This window comes from Erpetoichthys calabaricus, chromosome 6 (assembly GCF_900747795.2).
Source record: "Erpetoichthys calabaricus chromosome 6, fErpCal1.3, whole genome shotgun sequence".
Classification (NCBI taxonomy): domain Eukaryota; kingdom Metazoa; phylum Chordata; class Cladistia; order Polypteriformes; family Polypteridae; genus Erpetoichthys; species Erpetoichthys calabaricus.
In genome coordinates, this window is record NC_041399.2 from 25305062 (window position 1) to 25330013 (window position 24952).

A 24952-nucleotide genomic window follows, 5' to 3' on the forward strand; every position below is an offset into this window, starting at 1 on the left:
ACACAGACAATGCTCACTTTGTTGGCCTGTGTTTTAATCCATTCAGAATACTTCATTTGTATCCATTTAATGATGTAAAGATTAAAAACAGCTCTAGCTGAAAATACTAAATCATATTCAAAGCCATATACAATACCGTAAGTGAGTGCGCCATTTGCTGAGTGGATAAGCAGAGCTTTTAATAAAGCCAATAATTAAAAAAATCAAGCACCTGAAAATTGAAAGAAGCATGAATGACAGGATGGATTAATTTTAATTTCATTTCAAATCACTCTTGTCGAGAGACTCCATCCTTTAATAAGGACAGTGGGAGTTCAGTTGTAGGAGAGCCGCTAGTGGGGCTTATCGGTTCCAGCAGCTGGCTTAGAAACGACGGCGTTCAGACACCCGGGGTGAGCCAACTGACCCACCAGGGTGCTAACTGGGTACATGTGGCAATGACTGAAGCGTAAGACGCTGGTATAAATTGTAAGATGCTCTGAATAAAAGCATCAGGAACACTTTAGAATTACTTTCATTAATAAACCTTAAGAACTTTAGACAAGGTATTGCAACAAGATCTACAACTAATGAATGAGCGATTTGTACAGATCTATTTATTAATGACTTATTAAGAGAAGTTACTAAAAAGTTGTAACCAGAGTTGAAAGATAACTTATACTTATTACACTTATGTTTATTATACATTTACTGTATATTTGCTAACTTACACCAAGCAAGAAAATCTTTCAGGCAAGGACCTTAAAGAGGTGTAGTGATTAGAGCAAGTGCACAGTTTACAGGTTGTGTTGGGGCGCTGAGAGCCCGCTCCACATACTGTAGAGCAGGGGTCAGTAGACCCTGCAGACAGCTCACTTAGACCCGAATTAGCCCCCTGAAAAGTCAGCTGAAAGTGTGGGCCTAAAAGCCAGTCAGAAAAAAAACCAACATGTGGATGTCATAGTGCCGACTCTTTATTAAGAGAAATGCCACCAAGCTCCTCCAAAGATGGGCATACAGTAGTGAAAGAGCCCACTGAAGACCTCTTAAGTCAACTGCACTGTTCCATGGCTTCTCTTCATCTGTATGTGCCCTCCATAATGCCCCTTGTCTTGTCTATAATGACTGTGCCTCTGTGCACAAAAGCAGGTCCATAACGACAAGGAGGAATTCAAGTGGCATAGAGCCCTGAGCTCAGCTCTTGACGATGAGTGAGTGACCAAAACAAGCAGAATTTTCAGGTTTTTACAAGAAAACCATCTTTGCGCAAAGCAGTCCATAACTAAGGCCACATCCACAGGAGGTCCTGCCTTGCGTCTGCTGCTGCTGCTAAGGACTTTGACGCTTTGTGATCCCAGATTGTGTCAAGCGAATCACAAAATGGACATACGGATACTCTGTTTATCTGTAAGAGTGTCGGGAGTTGTTTTTGGCTCGGTTTACTTTACCCTCATTACATCTGCCTCACAAGCTGCTCTTACGCTGGCATGTTTCATCCTGGGGGACATATTGTATGTGCCTGCTTCATTTTGCTGCCCAGTGTCTTTCTAAGTATTTTCTTGCATGCGAGAGGTAATTAACCACACCATTTAAATATAATGCTACCATCAACATAAAATGCCCCATTGCTTTCTCATATGGCAGCCCCTGAAATGAAACTGTCTAAGAAAGTGTAACGCTAATATTATAAGTACTTTGGGATTTGATGAAGATACTTCTGGATGTGAGGATTGTTCAAGGGAGAGATAATGGCTTTCTTTCACTCCATTACAATCACCAAATTATCTGTATCTCTTAGTACTCATATATACATAAATACATACAAATGAGAGAACAGATAAAAACATTAAAGAAATCATTTCTTGCTGGAATGAGAGTGGCCTACAAACTCAATCAGCATAAATATAAATATGAATTGCAATATGACAAGAAATAGATATATCAGGAGTATAAACGTGCTGTAGCTCTGGACAGGACTTGGCTAAGTTCTACTTATCTCTTTTACTTGATCACAAAGCTCATGGCTGTTTGGATCTGTTATCTAAAAATAAACACAAGTGTAGGAGCTGGGAAGGGTTAAGTCTAGAGGACAGAGGGCTGCCAGCAGGCTGTGGAATAGTCGGCAGGAATAAACTGTGCTGTTTATCCGGGAAGCTTCTCCATCTTCTGGCATTTGACTGAGCGGCATCTGATTATGGAAGGGACGGTCACATCATCGACATTAATATGATTTGGACTGGTGAATGATGTTTGGGGTGTTTATGGTGTTTCGTACTCGTCTTGTGTATGTAAATTATACGCACGTATGTCGATCTTGTATTTTGTGTCTTGATTTGGTTTCAATATAATCAGAGCGTTTCACTGCATATTATTCATTGTCAATGAAAGGAGAAACCAGGGTAGCGATTAGTAAGGCCCCATTATACAATACAATATAAGACAATACAATTCATTTTTGTATAGCCCACAATCACACAAAGCATGCCACAATGGGCTTTGACAACCCCCCAGCCTTAACTCTCTAAGAAGACAAGGAAAAACTCCCAAAAAACCCTTATAGGGAAAATAATGGAAGAAACCTCAAAAAGAGACCCCCTTCCAAGTCGGTTGGGCATACAGTGAGTGTCAAAAAAAAATGGAGTAAATACAATACACTACACAGAAGAGAACACAAGAAATCCTCAATACAATATAATAGTGCAAGGGTGGGCAATGTCGGTCCTGGAGGGCTGCACTGGCTACATGTTTTCATTCCAACCCAACCAATCCTTGCCAGTCTCGCACCTTAATTCATTTTATGGCTTGTTAGTCTGCAATGTAACGGTCTTATATCGTAGATTTTTTCCTCTCCAAGGATATCATCCAAATGATTAGAAGCCTAAAGTAGATAATTTTCAGTCTGTCACATTTTCTATTACAGTCGACCCTTGATATACGACCGGCGTGACATGCGAACAACTTGATTTACGACCAAAATTTTTGTTTTGATTTACGACCAACATCTTGCGTTACGACCTGAATGCGGACACGTGTATCCACTTGCGCAATTGTAAACAAACAGCCGCGAGCATTTGTAAGCGTCAGTCGTAGCCCAGACACATGTGTTAGTGGATGTAATTTTGTTCAGTGCAGTGATTTATATAATTTTTTTCGATAATTGCTAAGGAAGGAAGAGAAGGTAACGAAGGTAAATAAAAAAAATCACAATCGAAACGAAGAAGGAAATTGTGCGGAAATATGAGAGTGGTGTTCGTGTGACCAATCTTGCTAATATATACAGCATGTCGAAATCCACCATCTCGACAATTTTACAAAGAAAAGATTTGTATAAGGAGGCTCCTTCCAAACAATAACCACCTTCCATTTCATTCTCCTCCTCCTCCCTTCCTGCAGCCCAAAGATGTCAAATTAAATGGTGAGTACAGTATGAAATTGTTGTTTCTGGTAGGCTAGGCACTTTTTATAACTTTTTGGTTAGTACATTAGAAAAATTATTGGTGTTTTGGTAAATTACGCACATTATACAACCCTTTTTTATTATGAAATGGTTAAGTAAGTGTTGCTGTGGGAGGTTCAGTACGTATTATGGGTATTTCCATTATTTCTTATGGGAAAAATAGTCTTGAGTTACAACCAACTTGAGTTACAACCAGTCCTCGCGAACGAATTGAGTTTGTAAGTCAAGGGTCCACTGTACATGTTTTATTAAATCACACAGTGCATGATGAACACACACACACACAGATGTCAATGAAAACAAACTGGATGGAGATCTGCTGGCTGCGTTGTCATTTACATTTTATTGCTAATAAGGAGCCATTAAAACAATGAATGCAGCTGTTTGACGATTGAAACAAGCAATCGAGGGTGGGGAACCTTAACAAGTGAGACCACTAAAATGAAGCATCAAAATGTCACTTAAGCAATAAGTGATTCATCAGCAATAATTAACTTCTCATTAAGAAACTGAGTTGGAAGAAAAACCTGCAGCCACTGCGACTCTCCAGGACCGACATTGCCCACTACAAAGCATGATTCAACAGTAGATGATAGCACAGAATTTGATTTGGATTTGTTCAGAGTTCTGGAGACCTCGGTCTTCAAGCTGTCTCCCCCTGTTGGCCATTCCACAGCTGATTATCTTAAGAAATCTTACTATTTTACAGACAGACCTCAGTATGTGCATCTCGGAAACTGCAGGTCTGACATTGTAGTCAGCAGTACAAGAGCGGCGCAGGTGACTGTACTTTCTCCGGTCCTGTTCAGCCTATATACATCGGACTTCCAATACAACTCAGAGACCTGCCACATGCAAAAGTTCGCTGAAGACACTGCTATCATGGGCTGCATCAGGAGTGGGCAGGAGGAGGAGTACAGGAACCTCATCAAGGGCTTTGTTAAATGGTGCGACTCAAACCACCTACAACTGAACACCAGCAAAACCAAGGAACTGGTGGTGGATTTTAGGAGGCCCAGACCCCTCATGGACCCCGTGATCATCAGAGGTGACTGTGTGCAGAGGGTGCAGACCTATAAATACCTGGGAGTGCAGCTGGATGATAAATTGGACTGGACTGCCAATACTGATGATCTGTGCAAGAGAGGACAGAGCCGACTATACTTCCTTAGAAGGCTGGCGTCCTTCAACATCTGCAATAAGATGCTGCAGATGTTCTATCAGACGGTTATGGCGAGCGCCCTCTTCTATGTGGTGGTGTGCTGGGGAGGCAGCATAAAGAAGAGGGACGCCTCACACCTGGACAAACTGGTGAGGAAGGCAGGCTCTACTGTAGGCATGGAGCTGGACAGTTTGACATCTGTGGCGGAGCGACGGGTGCTCAGCAGGCTCCTGTCAATCATGGAGAATCCACTGCATCCACTGAACAGGATCATCTCCAGACAGAGGAGCAGCTTCAGTGACAGACTGCTGTCACCGTCCTGCTCCACTGACAGACTGAGGAGATCGTTCCTCCCCCAAATTATGTGACTCTCAATTCCACCCGGGGGGTAAACATTAACATTATACAAAGTTACTGCCTGTTATACCTGCATTGTTATCACTCTTTAATTTAATATTGTTTTTTGTATCAGTATGCTGCTGCTGGAGTATGTGAATTTCTTCTTGGGGATTAATAAAGTATCTATCATCTATCTATCTATCTATCTATCTATCTATCTATCTATCTATCTATCTATCTATCTATCTATCTATCTATCTATCTATCTATCTATCTATCTATCTATCTATCTATCTATCTATCTATCTATCTATCTATCTATCTATCTATCTGTAATGAGTAGCTGCTGACCTGATCTGGCCAATTTCACATCATAGTGGAGAATAGTGCAGGCTTTCTACTTCAACTATATGACTTTGTAGTTTGCTGTACAGTCCGTTATGCTTTGTGGCTTTTGCCCTAAATGAACCTCCCTTCAGGCCAGGTTTATACTTCATGTGACACGACATATGCTCCTGTGAACACCTCTGCCATGCAAGCGTTTTACTGTTTATACTTGCGCACATATTTTACATAAATCTAGAAGATTCCACCAGGTGGCAGTGAGAGATATCATCACAGTGAGAAAATGTTCCACTCCCCTGTCTTGTGAATTGCCAGAAACATCCATGAAATTCCGGGGACACCTTGGCACAATATCTCTGAAAAGGACGGATGTTTAATGATTACATCCATTAATCCAGAGACGCACTCATTCTTAAAAGCATCGGGCGTGAAGCAGAAACAATCCCTGGATGGGGCATCAGCTTATCATAAGGTGAGTACAAGCACTCACAGCATTATTTTAGAATTCACCAAATCCCCAAACCTGCACATCTTGGAAGGAAACCAGAACACACTGTGGAACCACACCAGGAAAACATGCGAACTCCAGGCAGGGAACACCAGGGACGTGACTCCCTATGAGGCAGCAACTCTACCACCCTGCCACCGGGTGTAATTATTAACAGTATTCATTATTTAAATGAAGCTAACGATTTATCTGTGAAATGTAATATACATACTCTAATGCGTTTTATCATGAAAGTGATATCAAGTATAAATCTGAGGATTCTAAATGTACAGAGAGCTGGAATATCTCACATTTAATGGGTTTTGTGTGGCGATTGCTTCTTGCCACTGCTGTCAGTTCAGGAGGTAGCCCCAGGAGCACGTAGCGATTAACAACTGGGTTGTGTTTTAAGATGATGTTTACAACAGTCTACTCTAATGATAACGTAAACTACGAGATTAAAGCCAAAATTTTCACTTTAATCTCAAAATAGACCTTTTCACAACAGAAATTTTCAGAGAAGATGGAATCGAAAGATGGCATAGAAAACTCAGAATTAATGCAGGGGTCATAACCGAATCCTGGTCAAAGAACAATGCCATAAGCCAAAAAGAGTTCATGTTGCCAGAGCCGAGAAACGTGAGATGTAAATTGTAATCAGAAAACCAAAAAAAAAAATGTTAGAACCAGTAAATTCAAAAACTAATAATGATAGAAAGGTTTTTCATTCACAAATTCAAATCTTAGATGATTATCTATTTGTGGTGCTGACTTTTTAAATCATCGACCTAGCAAAGTCATGATGTGTGACCTCCAGGAATCGCTTCTGGGCAAAAGAAATCATTCTTGTTTATGGCAGAAAAACAAGATGGCACCACAGTGAAGCGGGAACTGTTTTTAAAAATATTAAAAAATAATAATACAAAAAAAAACAGTACAACCTCTAGATTCCAGAATGTCAGAAACTTTGAAAATTATACTCAAATAATTTTTAGCGGTCAAGCTAAAGATAGCGCTTTGAGTACTGAGAAAAGCGCTATATAAATGTAATGAATTATTATTATTATTATTATGACATAGCAAAGCATATTGATTTCATGTCTCTCCTGTTATGCTAAAGGGACTAGCAAAAATATTTTCAGAGTAACCAGGAGAAAAGACGTAATGAAAAGGCAAAAAAAAAAAGCCAAGACCAAACCCAAAACGAGAGCCAGAAATATGCACACAAAAAACTTTTAAAGAAAGAGATTTGAAAAGCAAAAAGGATGTTTGACAGAAAGAATTTTGCATTTGTAGACTTAGACTGGAAGTGTTCCTTTTCATGACCTTAAAAACTTGCCGTGTCATAAGTCAAAGGTCATGACCTCCAAGGACACGCCCCTACAAATGTTGCCCTGACGATGGGAAGCCAAAATAGTGGCTGTTGCAAATAAACAAAATGGTTGCAAAAAAACTGACCACATATATTTACAAGAGCAAAAGAACACTTTGAAATAAACTAATGTCAAATTCACAATTGGAGACTATCAAAACTCCTTAAATGAACTCATAGAAAAATTCTAAGAGACCTACAAGTAATTTGAATAACTAACTACCTCCTAACATCTACACAGCTTCTATACCTGCAGTGTCTTTTTTGTGGCAAAGATCCACTGCCAGGGTACATACTGTATATAAGTCATGACGTTCAGCCTCCTTTACAACCTGTTGATGTATTTGGCTCAGAATGACCAAGGTGAATGATAAAGGGAAAAGTAGCGTAGGTCTCCTTCATGTCTTGCAGTCTTTAAAGGGCAGATGTTCAATCCCAGTCTTCGGTGTGGGACACGCCTCATCTAGCTGTAGCCTGGCATGGCAGATTTTAGCTTGCTATCATATACTTTTGGCATTAACACCGTCACCAACACCCAGCTTTTGATAATGGCACTCTTGCCTTGAAGACAAGATGTGCGATTTGATATTACTAATTTCTGAAAAATATGCCATCAATTTCAGGGTGTCCATTGCCTTCTTCCCTCATTACAGACTGTGGCTGTGTTGCGTTTCTTTGTTCCAGTGTTTTCCAGTCTTTGTACTCCTTGTGTTCCATCACCCACTGTGGTCTGCTGCCCTCTATCACCAAAGGAGTCCCAGCTTCCCCTCTTTTGGTTGTATGTCCCACTCAGCTGCGGCACATGACCCCCTTTTTCCTGGTGCAGGTACATCACATTTCTCTGTGGGTTTCCAGTAGCAGCAGGAGGCCTCTTGATGACAGACACTTTCCTTTTCTTTATGCATAGACATGCAGTTGGCCTTTCTGCCCACTTCTTTGGGGACAACACAGAGGTTTGTGCACAGCTGCTTTTTTGAGAGCTCCATAGACATTACTTACGTATTGTGATTTTTTTCCCCAAATTGTTTACAGAATAGTCAAACTATGAAAGACTCTAGTCTTTCGGAAACTATGTGCAATTAATTTGTGTGAGAAATGGTGTGCATCTTTCTTATTAGGACATAAATCAATATTCAATATCAATAAAAAAATAATAAGGATGTGCAGCAGGTAAGGGTGATAAAGGATAAAGATGGAAACGTTCTCACAAGCGAGGAGAGTGTGTTGAGCCGATGGAAAGAGTACTTTGAGAGGCTGATGAATGAAGAGAATGAGAGAGAAGGTTGGATGATGTGGAGATAGTGAATCAGGAAGTGTAACGGATTAGCAAGGAGGAAGAAAGGACAGCGATGAAGAGGACGAAGAATGGAAAAGCCGTTGGTCTAGATGACATACCTATGGAAGCATGGAGGTGTTTAGGAGAGATGGCAGTGGAGTTTTTAACCCGATTGTTTAATGGAATCTTGGAAAGTGAGAGGATGCCTGAGGAGTGGAGAAGAAGTGTACTGGTGCTGATATTTAAGAATAAGGGGATGTGCAGGACTGCAGTAACTACAGGGGGATAAAATTGATGCGCCACAGCATGAAGTTATGGGACAGAGTAGTGGAAGCTAGGATAAGAAGGGAGATGATGATCAGTGAACAGCAGTATGGTTTCATGCCAAGAAAGAGCACCACAGATGCAATGTTTGCTCTGAGGATGTTGATGGAGAAGTTTAGAGAAGGCCAGAAGGAGTTGCATTGCGTCTTTGTGGACCTGGAGAAAGCATATGACAGGGTGAGGAGAGAGGAGTTGTGGTATTGTATGAAGAAGTTGGGAGTAGCAGAGATGTACGTATGAGTTGTACAGGATATGTACGAGAGAAGTGTGACCATGATGAGGTCTGCAGTAGGAGTGACGGCTGCATTCAAGGTGGAGGTAGGATTACATCAGGGGTCGTCTCTGAGCCCTTTCTTATTTGCAATGGTGATGGACAGGTCGACAGACGAGATTAGACAGGAGTCCCCGTGGACTATGATGTTTGCTGATGACATTGTGATCTGTAGCGATAGTTGGGGAGGTTGAGGAGACCCTGGAGAGGTGGAGATATGCTCTAGAGAGTAAAGGAATGAAGGTCAGTAGGAACAAAACAGAATACATGTGTGCAAATGAGAGGGAGGTCAGTAGAATGGTGAGGATGAGGGAGTAGAGTTGGCGAAGGTGGATGAGTTGATCAACAATACAGAGTAATGGGGATTGTGGAAGAGAGGAGAAAAAGAGAGTGCAGGCAGGGTGGAATGGGTGGAGAAGAGTGTCAGGAGTAATTTGTGACAGACGGATATCAGCAAGAGTGAAAGGGAAGGTCTACAGGATGGTAGTGAGACCAGCTATGTTATATGGGTTGGAGACGGTGGCACTGACCAGAAAACAGGAGACAGAGCTGGAGGTGGCAGAGTTTAAGATGTTAAGATTTGCATTGGGTGTGACGAGGATGGATAGGATTAGAAATGAGGACATTAGAGGGTCAGCTCAAGTTGGATGGTTGGGAGACAAAGTCAGAGGGGCGAGATTGTGCTGGTTTGGACATGTGCAGAGGAGAGATACTAGGTATATTGGGAGAAGGATGTTAAAGATAGAGCTGCCAGGGAAGAGGAAAAGAGGAAGGAATAAGCAAAGGTTTATGGATGTGGTGAGAGAGGACATGCAGGTGATGGGTGTGACAGAGCAAGATGGAGAGGACAGAAAGATATGGATGAAGATGATCCGCTTTGGCAACCCCTAACGGGAACAGCCGAAAGAAGAAGAAGATTCCCAAAAGATCAACTGCCAACACACAAAATTGGATTTTTTGGACCATTAATACTTAGACGAACCCTGAAAAAACATTTAAAGCTAATAATGACCAAAACTGTTTTATCTAATATCGATCACAAGTGCTCAAAGACGCCTTTATGCGGCTAAGATTTTTGAAGAGAATAAAATGGCTGGCATGATGTCACACACTGACCCACTACATGGAGCTCTGTGCAAGCCCATCACAATGACATGACCATCTCAGAGCTCTGCCATTGCAAAAGAGGCAGTAGGGGCAAAGAAATCTATACATCAAAAAGGTATGTCTGTCTGTTACGCGATTACTTGTGAGCTCGTGGGCCTCGATCCTTAACCTTGGTCTTAATTGAAAGCTTATGATATCCCAGATATGTTGGGAAATTCAAACTGGTGACCATGACCTGAGATCGTGTGTTTCCAGCAAAGAGACTGAGAAGCCCAGTGAAAAGCACTATTAGGTCAGAAAGAAAAAGAACAGCAGTGACATTTGCTAAGTGTCAAGCACATAGCAGAATGTGATTAGGTGATGAAGAACAAGAAAAAATACAAAGACGGGACACTGAAGCACAGAAACAAGCAAGAACTAATCGTGAATATAATCTAATACCTTCTGGAAGTGATTATGGGCACCTGGTGGCCACTTTACTGGTGGGTGGCCAGAAAGATTTATTGTAATAAAAACACAGTCCCCACTAGCTCATCTATTGGTAAACCCCCAGCACACTGTACACATATGTTCAGAATTCAAAATTAAGTCTTTATTGATCATTGAGTTTAAAACTATGACAAAGTGACTTATGGTTGTGTGTTTATGGCAAAGTGGTCACAAAACCAATTGATGACCACCATAATGGCAGAAAGAATAAGAAGAGCAGGTACATCTGCTGAACGTAAGGCAAATATCTGAAGGCAATTAGGTGAAAAAAATTAAAAAGAATAAAAAAGACAAGATGCCGAGCTACACAAACAAGCAGGAGGCAATCCTGAATAAACGGCTATTTGAGCAGCAGCCAAACACGATGACTCACAGGCACGCAAGACAAAGTCCAGGATACAGAATGCAAGAACCAGAAAGAGACAGAAATGCATGGTGACAATTGAGAAGATTGTCAAGTAGTCAGAACCTCCTTCCATATGAAAGCTTTGCTTTTACATCCTTACTTCAGTGTGCCTTTGAAGACAACTACTTAGCAATGTTACATCAGTGATGTATGTGATTAATGTCAAGCTGTATGTTTTCATGTTGAAAACAAAAGAATGCGTCGCTAAAATAGAAACGTTAACGCTTGCTCTAGATGAGCCAGCAGAAGTAATAAAATACAACAGGAACTGAACAAAGTAACTGTTTAGAAAATTTAAGCAGCATCAAGTGCTTCTTATCTTTAAGTTGTTTATTATATGCATTTCGTTTTAGAACCTATGTGTTTCACTGGTTATGTAAATGTTAGTGATGATCTTCAGTTTATATATTATTTAGTATCTATTCATTATGCTTCTTGTGATTTGTGGGTGAACCTCCAAGTCCACCCTAATGTCACTGCTGAAGGACCACCCGTAGCCTTTATATTCTAAATCGGGGAGTGGATCTTTCAGTGGTTCATTGATTTTTAGAGAATTCTGTTCTTTCATGAGTATTCTTACTAACTCAGAATGAGTCAGTAGAGATTTTAAAATGAAAGGGAATGGGAGATGAGATGTGGTCGATAAAGCAGGCAAGGCTCGTAACTAGAAAAGACAGACAACCAAATAGCAAGTTTTAAATGCAAACCAAAAATCAAAGCTTTGGAAACACAAACATATTTGTTCATAACCAGGAAGAGATGAGAAAAAAGCTACGCACACCAACACATCCTAATATCAGATGTCCTAGAATACTTATAGAAAGTGCCAGCCTAATGTACCGACACGTCACGTACTCCCGAGTGATCCTGGGAAGGACTGCTGTGCCAATGATAGACATGACTACCAAAAAAAGGTCAATAAGACATTCTTAGTTCAACTTTTTAAATACTGTGCAAGGCAAGAAATAGATGTGAATATCATATTCCCTAAAATCCAAAACCTCACATTCCATGCACAATTTGTACTCAGATCTCATAGAGAAGACAAACAAATTAAGACAATTGCTCATTATAACAATATTGTTTTCTGGATTCTAGATTTTGTTTCTGTTTTGTGATTTTGTACAGGGACTTGTTCCCTTAGATTGCTCTTGCAGGCACGTCTTTTTGCTTTATTTGAGTTTTTTGTTTGGTATTTCATCTTCTTCTTATTGTATGAGGATTCTTTGCGGTCTTTGTGGACTCCCTTGAGAGGTATTTTGATAGATTTTGGAACATCTAAAGTAATTCGATGAATATCGGCTCTCTGAACTTAAAATTAACCCTAAGCTTAAATCAGACAATCCCAACCCTAAGGGTGGATAGCGCTTTGAGTACTGAAAAAAGCGCTATATAAATGTAATGAATTATTATTATTATTATTGTTATTAATTTAAATCTAACCTAACGTGTAACTCTGAACCAATACGTGGAACTGGGAGTGTATCCCGCCCTCACCTGCTGTCTGCACAGAATGCATTCTCCCCATGTCTGGAGCCTGGACAGATTGGAAGTCTGCCTGTGAAGGTAGGAGGTCAGGCTGCCTAGGGTGAGACCTATTGGCCTGTTTTTGTGTGTCTTTTAGAGGCCTCACAGCATTTCTCTACACTGTGTGCTGCTCCATCAGAACAAGTAGACACAATTCAGGACTTGTATGACAATAGTCCAAGAAAACTGGGAGGTACCACCCATCCCTATTAGGTCCTAGTTATAATTATATTATAAAGTCGATACAGCAACATTCTTTCAGCTTAAGGGTGAATTGCATAATCAAGGACACCAGGGGAAATTAAGGAGAAGGGCATTTAAAATAACTGATCTCAGGAGGCTCTTCTTTACACAAAGAGTTGTGGGACTCTGGAACAATCTACCAAGACATGGAGTTGAAGCAGACACCTTGACAACCTTTAAGATGTATCTGGATGAGATATTGAGACAGCTTAGCTATTAGCTAAACAGCCTGGCTTGATAGACTGAATGGTCTCCTCTCATTTGTCAAATTTCTTATGTTCCCATGTTCCTATATTGCTAGGTGTTTCTGTTATTTTGTAACATAACATTCCTAAACCTGTTTAATCCAAATCACAGTAGCAGAACGCTAGAAGTGCTGAACTCTACATGTGGTGTCAGTCCATCACAGTTCCCAGCCATGCTCTCGCTCACCTAACATCAAGATGGAATTGTCAAATACCCCAAGGTGAACTGGAATATCCAGAGAAAGTCCCATGAAGACATGGGGAGAATGCGCGCACTCAGCAAGTGAGGGCGGGATACACTCCCAGTGCTACGTATTGGTTCAGAGTTACACGTTAGGTTAGTTTTAAATGAACCCTTAGGGTTGGGATTATCTGATTTAAGATTAGGGTTAGTTTTAAGTTCAGAGAGCCAATTTTCAGTTATTGTCGATGTGTGTTGGTTAAGGTTAGAATGTATTGTATGTGTATTTTATGCATTTGTTACTGTTTTTGCTAATTTTAAGTTGTTATTTTTTATGGCTTTACGTCATTTCTATCGGTTTCATGTGTTATTCTATAATTGGGTCCTGCCTTGTTTTTTGTCCCCCCTCATGTCACTGTAAGTGAGCTGAGAAGGAGCAGGAGATCAGTTGTTTTCAGTGGAGTTTTGTAAAGACTGCTTTCTGTGTGGAGTTTCTGGTTTTTTGATTATTCTCGCTCTGGAACGGGATTCTGATTTATGGTGTTCAGATTAGGACTGGTTTGCCTTTTGCCTCTTTTTGCTTTTCTTTGTAATTTCCTCTTTTTGCAAATAAATCTGTTTTGGCATCATTGGGGGGTTTATGGTTATCCTCCTTACATTTTGATACATTTTGTGTCATTCTGCCAGCTCCCCTGTTTAGGTGAGACTCGATCAAGCAGACAAGTGAAGTTCCTCTCTGGCTTTGGTAGTTTCTCTTGGAGAACTCACAGCCATTTTGCCTTTTGTGTAAACTCCGTATCATAACACCCAGCATGTGCTATCTGTACAGCGGCGGGGCTATCCACTTTGTCATTGTATTGCCCAAAGCGCACAGCGTCACGGGCAAATAGGAAGACATTGCAGGCCACCAGCTGCTAATGATAAGACAAATAAATCAGGTATGAAAACTGGGAAACAGAAAAGTGTAGTCCTGCTAAGAAAAGGTGCCTGATGGGATGTACTAAAAGAACCGCAACACTTTACTTACAGTATCTAAGAATGAACAGAAACACTACTGAATGAACTTTATGAACAGTATGCAACTCAAAGAAAAGGTGCAGAAACCTGGGCAGCAAAATGGCAGTGCTTACATCTGTTTAAGCTTTTACTTGTAAAAGATGTCCTCTGCAATTTCCAAGCCCCTATATCATGGTAAAACAGAAAGTGAGGCTTCTCAAGTACTACTAGGATGAGCTGTGACAAAATATACTTCTCCCAATACGTCTTGCACTTTTGAATTCAATTGCATTTTGATGCGGCACTAAATTACTTTGGGTATATTTGCAGGCTGTAAGCGAGTTTACCAATGCTGAAATACAATCTCCCGCACTCCTCTACTCTGTATGTAGACAATTTCTGAACAAGGCAGAAACATGACAACACAGCAGGCTGGTGCTTCCTTTCATCACACAAAAATCAAATGAATATTGGTGTTTACATATGAAGTCGCATCTGCAAATAAATAAGCCCGCTTCTGTGGGTTACAGGCTCAGACTATGAATACTAGGAATCGGAGAAACGCTACCTGCCATGGTGTCTTTCCTGGAAGTGTGCTCTCCTTTGTTGCCATGGTAACTCGCATTTGTTCCAGTTGACTCGTAGTCGGTCTTCCTCTCCTTGAGGCTGATCATCTCTCGGGGTGAAGCCGGGGCACTTGCTGCACAACAAGGTAATTGAGCAAACAGTCAGATTGAGCATTTCACATTTTTGATGCCATTATTCATTGCAAACTAAAGTTTTCTATGAAGTCAGCAGTGAACACAAAACTATTAACCTTTCGCACTTTTTTATTCTTTAGAAGGAACAAAAAGACAAAAACAAGAACGAATGCAGGAGACAATAAAACAAACACTTTTTCTCCCTAAAATTGGAGATGAAGAATTAGTCACATCAGTTTGGAATATTACTATAAGCATCCTTCCACTGATAAGCCCAAAGTGCTATGCAGTGCTGTAAATAATTACATGCAATAACACAAGCCAATAAGTAAAGAATCATGTATCTGTGTAAATATCTGTGTACATATCCAATATTCCTCAATATGTACATGAATTATATATCGATGTGTATCTGTCTTTATATCTACCAATAAATTATCAAATCACATTATTCTACTTTTTATACACTAGTAGTAGCACTATTGTCACATATTTAAAGTCTTACTAGCATATATATATATATATATATATACATATATATGTATGTATTCATAGCATTCGTAGTCTGAATCACAATCTGATGTATGGGTGGTGTGGCATGCGGATGGGGGTGGCACCCAGCCGGGACACCCAGGAGGACAGGAGGAGGGCTCATGCCTCCTCCGGACCATGATGGGGCGACTGCCCTGGTTCCTTTGGGGGCCACGGGTACAGAGCTGGGAAGCTCAACCCTGTAGGGGCCCGTGGTCACCGCCAGGGGGCACCCCAGTGCCTGGAGAGCCCTGGACCTCAGCACTTCCACCACAGTGCTGGGGGGAAGAAGACTGGGGACACTTGGAGGGCTTATGGGAGCACAGCCGGCACTTCCGCCACACAGGGGAGTGTCCGCGGAGGAGTGTCGGGAAGCACCTGGAGCCCATCCGGGCGTGTATAAAAGGGGCCGCCTCCCTGCAAACGATGACTGGAGTTGGGTGGAAGTGGACAAGAGTTGTGTTGGAGAGGACTGGAGACGGCCTGAAGGAAAGAGGCACTGGAAAGAGAGGCCTGGACTTTGGGGGATTGGTGCAGGAGGCACTGGGTGTGTGCATTGAATACTGTAAATATTGTACATAATAAATGTGTGTTGGGTGACATAACGATGTCCGTCTGTCTGTGTCCGGGCTGCTTCTCACAGTGGTTACCTACCAGGTAACGCTTGTGGTTGGTCTGCAAGTCGGCAAACATCTGCCACGGGCCCTCTCAGTTGTGAGAAGCAGATCATAGAATGTTGCATAGTTTACTGTCAAATAATGCAAAGAGTACGTAACACATTTTTCGCCCTTAATTGGGCTCATCAGGCGTACACACTCACTGGACCACAAGCGTTACCTGGTAGGTAACCACCCATACAATCAGATTGTGATTCAGACTATGAATGCTATGACTGTAATTACCCCGATCTCCAAGCTGCCAAATAAACGAACCACACGGCGTGGCGCAATGTAAAGAGGCTTCGTCTCTGATGCTGACGTCTGAGGTTCGATCACCGAGAGGGGTGCAGTGAGTGTGTATGCCTGATGAGCACAAATAAGGGCAAAACACGTGTTGTGTACTCTTTGCATTATTTGACAGAACACTATGCTGCCCCTGCTGCATATGTTCCAGGGGAGCAACCATGGGCAACTCAGTACCTCCCCGGGACGCTTGGTGGCAGCCTCCCTGGCCGATGGTTATTCCTCAACCTCCCGCAGGGCTCCATGGGAGATGGAGTCCTCCACAGCCCAGTTGGGAGATGCGGTGGCCGCCAGGGGGTGCTGCATGGATTCCACAGCCCAGCTGGACAAATCTTCAGCCCCACCCGGAAGTGTAATTGGAACCAGATGGTCAAGCACCTGGAACACTTCCAGGTGGGCTATAAAAGGGGCCAGTCACCACCACTCAGTGGCCAGAGTCGGGAGGAGAGGACGAAGCTTCAAGGGAGGAGTGGTAGTGCTGGAAGGGCGTATTTGTGGTGATCAGAAGTGCTTGATTTGGGACTGTGTGTTGCCTGTGGGTCACGGGGAAGACATGCGCACACTGGGGAAGAAAAATAAACATATTGTGTTATTTTATACATGCCTCCGAGAGTAGTCTGTGCCGGGTCGGGCACTATAGAGCGCTAGTGTTACTATATATATATATATATATATATATCAGTGGCGGACCGTGCATTTCACACCTAGGCCTTCAGTAGTGCTCCGTCTGAATCAACCCGCCCCTCAAAAACTAATTTATGGTTATAAAAACCATCTTAATATGCAGAAATACAGTATAAAGAGCCATTGCATCGCAGATAGATAACTCCTGTAGCCATAATAAATGCCTTTATTGAATAGACAAACCAGGGGTGAACAAGTTCCTTTCTACTGCAGTTACAGTCGAGAAACACATAAAAAACATCAATAACAACTCATAAACTTGCAATATTATTTAGGAAAATCGCAACATTTTACTCACCAAAAATTCGGATTATTTGTAAACAAAATTCATCCTCCTCTCTTTCCTCAAAAACAGTTCAATTACTCTGTCGTACAGATTATCCGTGCGCTTCAGTTCCATCACGAAGTCCCTTTCTATCGCCATCGAAGCTAATCCTATCCAATCAACGGGTCTGAATACGGTGACGTTGCTGTACACCTGCTAGAGGGCCCTAGTGAAACCAACTCAAAATCTGATTGGTTGAAGCAACAGTTTAATCGACATTTATTTTGTGTTAGAGGGCCTGCAGAACGGATTGTGAAGGCCTCTGGGCAGACTTCTTTGACTTTGACCCTGCCTGGCAACAAATGATGGCTGAAATGTGATTGGTTAAATGCTTTAATACGAAAATACATGTCTGGAAGCAGCACAACCATCGGAAAAGCTATGAAAGGAAGCGGACAGACTATTTGGAATTATTTAATAAGTATTCATGGACAAAATATAATTAACATCAGTTTGTGATTCAGATATTTTTTTAGGCCAGCAGAGAAGGTCTTGCAGGCCCTGACAGTCCGCCACTGATATATATATATATACATACACACACATACATTGTGATGGATGGCCGGGAATCATGCCCTGTCGTGAGGCCTGGAGGTGCAAGAGACTAAGACAAGGGCAAGCTATTCCCTGGGACATGAAGGGACAGCCACCCTGGGTTGCATCGGGGCCACGGGCACAGGGCTTGGAAGCCCAAACCTGTTGGGGTCCGTGGCCACCACCATGGGGCGCCTGGGCAGCTCCGGAGCCTTCTCATGCAGCACTTCTGTGTGTGCCAGAGAAGGCGCTGAATTCACATGCAGCACTACCGCCACACCCGGAAGTGCTGCCGGATGTTAATTGGAGAGCGGAGTGGAGGCCACCATTACTCCACTCAGGAGCTGAAGTTGGGTGGAAGAGTAAGGAGCTTGTGAATGAGGAGTTGGGGGTGGCAGAAGAGAGAGCAAAAGGAACTTTATTTTTGCTATTTTGTGCACTGTGGTGTAGCCCTGTAAATAAACTCATGTGTTTTGGGACATTCTGTGTCTGCCTGTTTGTGTTTGGGTCCGAATATTTCACAATTATATATATATATATATATATATATATATATATATATATATATATATATATATTTATATACACACTGAGAAGGTGACTTTATGGGAACGCGCTTGAGTTGTGGGGGTGTTAGTGAAGAGAGATTCAGATACATGTAGATACTGGGGAAAGGTGCTGAAAGTACCCACAGGGCACAGGGCAGTATGCATAGGGCAAGGAGATAGAAAATATTTTTTAAATTACTCTATTACCTGTCTTTGACAGATACCATGAGTAGAATACAGAAACTATAAAACACAACCTAACAGTTTCCAAGCCCACTTAATCAAACATCAAGTGTTTCGGGTTGACGCTGAAGCTCATCCTGGTGGCAAAAACCAACCCTGAATGCAATACTGGTACAACGTAGGGCACATACTCCCACACCCAGCCAGTCCAGATCTGAAAACGTGACTTCAACGTGACTTCTTCATATTAATCTTCTTACTACTTTGCCTGACCTCAGTGCTTACTAACTCCATCACGCTTTCCAACATTTGGCTTTACGTGTTTCCTATGAGATAACTGTGTTTTCCTCCGGTTTCTTCCTGTTAGTTTATTCATCGCCATTTTAACTGATAGACCACCCTTAGTATTTGACTGGTATCAGACTTGATTTTTCTGATAGACTCAGAGGTCATAAGCCAAAGCTTAAAAATCAGCATCTTGTCAACTGCTCATTTTATTAACACACTAGCTGTGCTACCCGTCTAAGACAAGTGGAAATCAAAGTTACCAACGTAAACCTCAGCGTTAACATTTGCAGTGCGCACTGCAATGCATACAGTATGTCTCTGCTATATGCCATTTGCTATACGATTTGTAATGGTTGTGTGTGCCATCTGTTGGAATGATAGAGACATAACAACTGGACACACACACACAGACACCTATCCTTTTACTTGGTTTAGCCATGGTAGATGTCGATGTTGCTATCTCTTGCCCTACACCTACTTTCAGCATCTTTCCTTCTGTATCTGTTAGTATCTGAATGTTTCTTCACTGGCGTTCCCTCTCTTGAGCGTGTTTCTATACAGCCTGCTTCTCAGACTCTGTCATTATTTTTGAGGCACCTTTGTCACCTCCTGTCCGGTTTTACACTCTCCCTCTTTGAAGGTGACTCTCTCAGTGTGTCTCCTATGCCATTTCACCTCCTCGTGTGTCTCACACTCGCACTTCTTTGTTCAGTTGCACCACCAATGCCAAACTGGCCAATCAGATTGCTCTAAGGGACTGCACACACAGACATTAGTGTTTTATTATATAGTAGATGGATTTTACACACAAAGAACTGTTTTGTAGACGCACAGTGAAGTCAAATTAATTTTACAAACTATCTTAACATTTGGATTAGTGATCTTTCAGAAGTAGCTCAGTTCTGGACAGTTATTTTATTCCTTAAAGAGACAACAGCCTTGTTTTAACTTTTAAGTTAAAAACCTTTTGTAAGTTAAAATCCTCCTGATCAGCAAGTACTTCAATCAATTATGACAATAGCAGGTTTATGCATTTGACAATTGAAAATTCTAATTTTAAAATTCATTATCCTATTAGCAGGAAATCATGCAAAAAAGCCGAGCTGCTTGCACTCTCTCCTCCTCTGCTATTCCCTCAATTATCCTGTGATCTGATCAGGCTTTGGCACATTAAACGTAAATGTTGAAACCTAATCATGGCTAACTTTGCACGGAATATTCCAAACTGTAGAAATTTATATAGCAAAAAAAAAAAAAAAAAAAAAAAAGCAAAGGTATTTTTCTATTTCTCTCTATAGCTCTTAGCAATAAATGGCACGCATCCTCGATCAAAGTCATTCCAATGATATCAGTAAGTTGAAAAAAGAAAACAGAGAAACGTCTGAATACTGAAACGGCAAACCACTGAGAGGCAAATATAACTTCAATCCTTCGAGTGCAGGAAAAAAAAGAAAAAAGTATTTATTCTCAAATTTTAATATGAATGCCCAACATGTGGTTCTTGTAGTTACAAATCCCTTCAGAGAGATTTCTTTCATACAGTGTAGCTGAAATATTATGTGAAGTGCGCCATGCCATTGTGTTCAAAACCTCATTTAAAGCCCTGGAATTGTCTACTCCACATTCAGATCTGCTCCGAGTCCCTGAACTGCTGCCTTTGGGCCCCAACCGCACCCTTCGAGCAGCGTGCAACTCGGACAAAGTCCATAATAATTCATCGCATGCTGATTACTTCTTCATGAATGCTGTCGGGGTTATCAGGCGCCATTCTTTATTTTCTGGTTGAGATTTATTCCATAGCATTGGAAATGCACAACATAATCATACAGCACAAGGGGGTAATCTAGCCCCTGAAAATAAAAAGATTTACTGCCCCATCAGAAACAAATGCTCGTGTTTAAGTAAAATAAACCATTTTGCTTTGTTGTTAACCTTTCTGAGGTTGAGTTGCCTCCAGGTTTCCAAAATTCCACAGCTACTAATACAGTAAGGTTCAAGTATTGAGTATGATGGGTAACAGAAAAAAATCTAGAGTTCAGTTATGACATGCAGGTGATGGGTGTAACTGAGCAAGATGCAAAGAACAGGAACATCTGGGAAGTGATGATCCGCTGTGGCAACCCCTAATGGGAGCAGCCGAAAGAAGAAGATGAAGAATTATCTTCGTTTTTAACACTTTGGGGAAATTCAAAGTAAAAACAGTTTACAAAAGTGGAAAGAAAAATAAAGGATGAATTCCATGTCACCCCCAAAAAAGAGGGGGTTCTTATCTATGATGTTGCAGTTTCAGGCTTCTATTCTTTTAAAGTTTCTACATTACTATGTGACACCATGACTGCTAAGTTACTACATATGTAGGTCACTACTCTGCTGTGGGTGGGGGGGGGGGATGGGGGACCCAAAAATAATTTTATTTTTATAAAATTCCCTTTTAGTCTCCTTCAAAATGCTCTCTTTGAGATGCAAGCCAGCTTGTCCGTGTTCCATTCCTGCTGACATTTCCGCTTTGGTTACTGTGTCTACAGCCTCCTGGGATTTCTGCTGGAGTTCTTTCACGCTTGCAACTTCATCATTTCAGTCTCAGTTTTAATTTCGGGAATAAAATGATGTCACAGGGAGCACAATCTGGTGAATACGGACAGTTTGCAAAGCAAGATCCACCTTGTTTTTTTGGTCAGAAAGTCTTTGAATGACCACACGGTGTGTGCAGGTGTTCTTGTGATGAGAGAGGTTTGTGGTGCTGCGCATTTTAAATAAATAATCGAGAGTCCCCGAGCGTGCAGGCTTCAAGCGGGTGCAGGTGCAGGTGAGAGCGTGCATGCGCCACTCTGATCGGGGTGCTTGGCTGATTGCACATGCACATGCAAACAAGAGCCGCTCGGTCAAGTGCTTCATTCACACCTCACAGCAGGTGATTACAGCGTCTGCAACCGATCAGTGCATAAAATAGAGGCCTTCGTGGCAAAAATAAAAAAAATGAAAACAATGGGGAGACAAAGAAGAAAGAAAAGGAATGGAGGCTGAAGAAAAGAGATAGATAGATAGATAGATAGATAGATAGATAGATAGATAGATAGATAGATAGATAGATAGATAGATAGATAGATAGATAGATAGATAGATAGATAGATAGATAGATAGATAGATAGATAGATAGATAGATAGATAGATAGATAGATAGATAGATAGATACTTTATTAATCCCAAGGGGAAATTCACATACTCCAGCAGCAGCATACTGATACAAAAACAATATTAAATTAAAGAGTGATAACAATGCAGGTATAACAGACAATAACTGAGTAATGTTAACGTTTATCCCCCCCAGGTGGAATTGAAGAGTCGCATAGTGTTGGGGAGGAATGATCTCCTCAGTCTGTCAGTGGAGCAGGACAGTGACAGCAGTCTGTCGCTGAAGCTGCTCTTCTGTAGGAGATGATCCTGTTTAGTGGATGCAGTGGATTCTCCATAATTGATAGGAGCCTGCTGAGTGCCCGTCGCTCTGCCACAGATGTCAAACTGTCCAGCTCAGTGCCTACAATAGAACCTGCCTTCTTCACCAGTTTGTCCAGGCGTGAGGCGTCCTTCTTCTTTATGCTGCCTCCCCAGCACACCACCACGTAGAAGAGGGCACTCGCCACAACCGTCTGACAGAACATCTGCAGCATCTTATTGTAGATGTTGAAGGACGCCAGTCTTCTGAGGAAGTATAGTTGGCTCTGTCCTGTCTTGCACAGAGCATCAGTATTGGCACTCCAGTCACCAGAGAGAGTGAGAGGCAGGAGTGAGAGCCATGCTGTTTGGGATGGAGGCAGGTGGTCGGGTGTGAATTCCAGTGTGGGGAGCACATGGCCATTGCTTCACGCAGCTGAGGACAGACAATGAGGATGTGATGGCAGGAGCTCATAGGGTCCTTTGTGTAATGCCAGGGGTTGGCAGCAAAGGACGCGAGCCAGATTCTAATGGTTGACTGCACCTGTCTCGGTAGTCTCCTCATGCTGCAAGGTCTTGATGAGACGTCACTTTAGAAAGAGGCACAGGGACTCATGTCTTTTTATAAAAGAAGTCCTTTCAAGCTGCCGAGGACCGTGGATCCAACCAGGGCCTTCCCAGTTTTGCATGAGCCACTGCTCCAGATATTTTTTTTTTTCCCTGATGCTTTCCCGTAGACACTGCAGACGCCTGTGTGTTGAAGGAACACGTTCCAGGTTTATTGGAGGTAAGAGATATCATCCTGCGGGGTGAGAGGGGGCGCAGTCTCTAACATTGTTGTCTCTTTTGTCACCCACAACAGTGAGAAGACGCCCATTGAGGGCAATTGGCTTTGCCCCTGCTGGCCAGAGGACTATGCAAGAATGAATCCCCCCAGAGAAATGCGTCTCATATCGAACCTGAAGTGCCAGCAGCACAGAGCTTGTGACAAAGACCTAATACCTTTTAAAAGAACGTCATATAAATTCCTTTTTGTTTCTGGTAAGGTTGCCTGTAGTTCCATTGAGTCTTCCTTTTGTTTGTTAAAAATTTAAGTTAGGATTAAATTGGTTAACCCCAACATTTTCTTAACATTCACAAGTGTCCTTCCACACGTCCACCCAGTACTTGAAGAAATAAAACCAGAGTTGTCATTGGATGGCTTGATTGTCAAAGAAAACCTCAAATACTTTGGCCACATAATGTCAAGACAGGATTATCTGGAGGAGAGTGTCACGTTTGGGATAAGGAGAAGAGGAGGAGCAGAGACTAAGATGGATAGAGACAATGCATATGACTTTGCAGGAGCTCAGAGAAGCAGTTTCGGATTGGAAAGGCCTGGTCTGCTAAGGTTCATCAGGTCAAGATGGAACGATTAAACAACAAAATTCAAAGTCTGAATCTGTGCCTGATTGTAATGAAAATCCATAGACTCTATGGCCGCACGGGATCCAGACTAGATATGGCGTGACATGCAGAGAGGGGATGTGGAATAAATGACTCGCCTTACGTCATACGCCGAGAGTGATTCGGACCTGAAACTGGATGGGTTGAGGACTCCAGCCTTTGACTGCCTACTTACCAAATCAATTACTCTCACAGTTCTTTTCTTTATCACTAGTGAGAATTTTAGCCTTAGTAAGCAAATGAGCATGAGCGCATGCTGAAACCAATGAATGATTTAACTTGGAGTTAAATATAACAAGGACTCACACGGTGTTAAATAATGCACGTATTTCCTCAAGTGGAAGAAGCAGGGCTTAATCATAAAGGATTTTTTATATAACATAAGAGTTTCATTATTTATATATCATTCTCAGAGTTTCATTAACCTCTACACTACTTATATTTCATTATACAAAGCGGCACCTGCAGAGTCGGTGGATGTGAACTACAAGGCAGCAACTTGCTTGGTGACTTTGCTAGAACTTTTCCTAAAGTTTAGCTGGCGTTTCTCGCTATCATGCTGTGTGTTTGAGAAGAAACAAACCATAAAACATTAGACAAGCAAAGACTAAAGTGTTAACAAAGATACACAAGTGAAGCTCAGCTGGTCAAGTAGAAGAAAGTCAAGACACTCACATATTAGACTAATATAAAGATGCCAATTAATCTAACATGCATGTCCTTGGGATATGGGAGGTGACCAGAGATCATAACAGACACAAACAACACCCCGGCCAAGCGCTGAAGTAGCAGCATGAATCAGTGCACCACTGTGCTGCCAAATAAAATCATAAAACCTTATACTTAGACATAATGCAACTGTCTTTATCATATTGTGTTTGGGCTTAGCCTAATTCAGGACTTCAGGAAGCCAAAACCTATTCCAGCAGCTTCTGTCACAGAACAGGATTTCGATCCTGGACAAGGTGGAATTCCAATGCAGGACACACTCATACAGTAGACCAATATCCATCCATGCATTCTAAGCAGAGGCCCAGATCCTATCCCTGCAACTTTGGGCCCAAGAAGGGAATTAAACCGGAATGGGATGCCAAATGGCACTAGGCATACAC

General features: G+C 41.8%; 2 protein-coding genes across 2 annotated transcripts in view; one reads left to right on the forward strand and one right to left on the reverse strand.

The window, feature by feature from the left end:
- Positions 1-5112, forward strand: part of LOC127528438 (uncharacterized) — a 398423-nt gene extending 393311 nt beyond the window's left edge. Inside the window, exon 2 of the mRNA XM_051929307.1 lies at positions 4308-5112. Within this exon, the coding sequence (XP_051785267.1) occupies positions 4319-4966 (648 nt within the window). The 5' untranslated portion in view covers positions 4308-4318 and the 3' untranslated portion in view covers positions 4967-5112. The remainder of the gene's footprint in view (positions 1-4307) is intronic.
- The window catches only part of ctnnd2a (catenin (cadherin-associated protein), delta 2a), a 1670075-nt gene that overhangs the window by 6148 nt on the left and 1638975 nt on the right, over positions 1-24952 (reverse strand). Inside the window, exon 22 of the mRNA XM_051929317.1 lies at positions 14775-14906. Coding sequence (XP_051785277.1) covers positions 14775-14906 — 132 coding nt within the window. The remainder of the gene's footprint in view (positions 1-14774; positions 14907-24952) is intronic.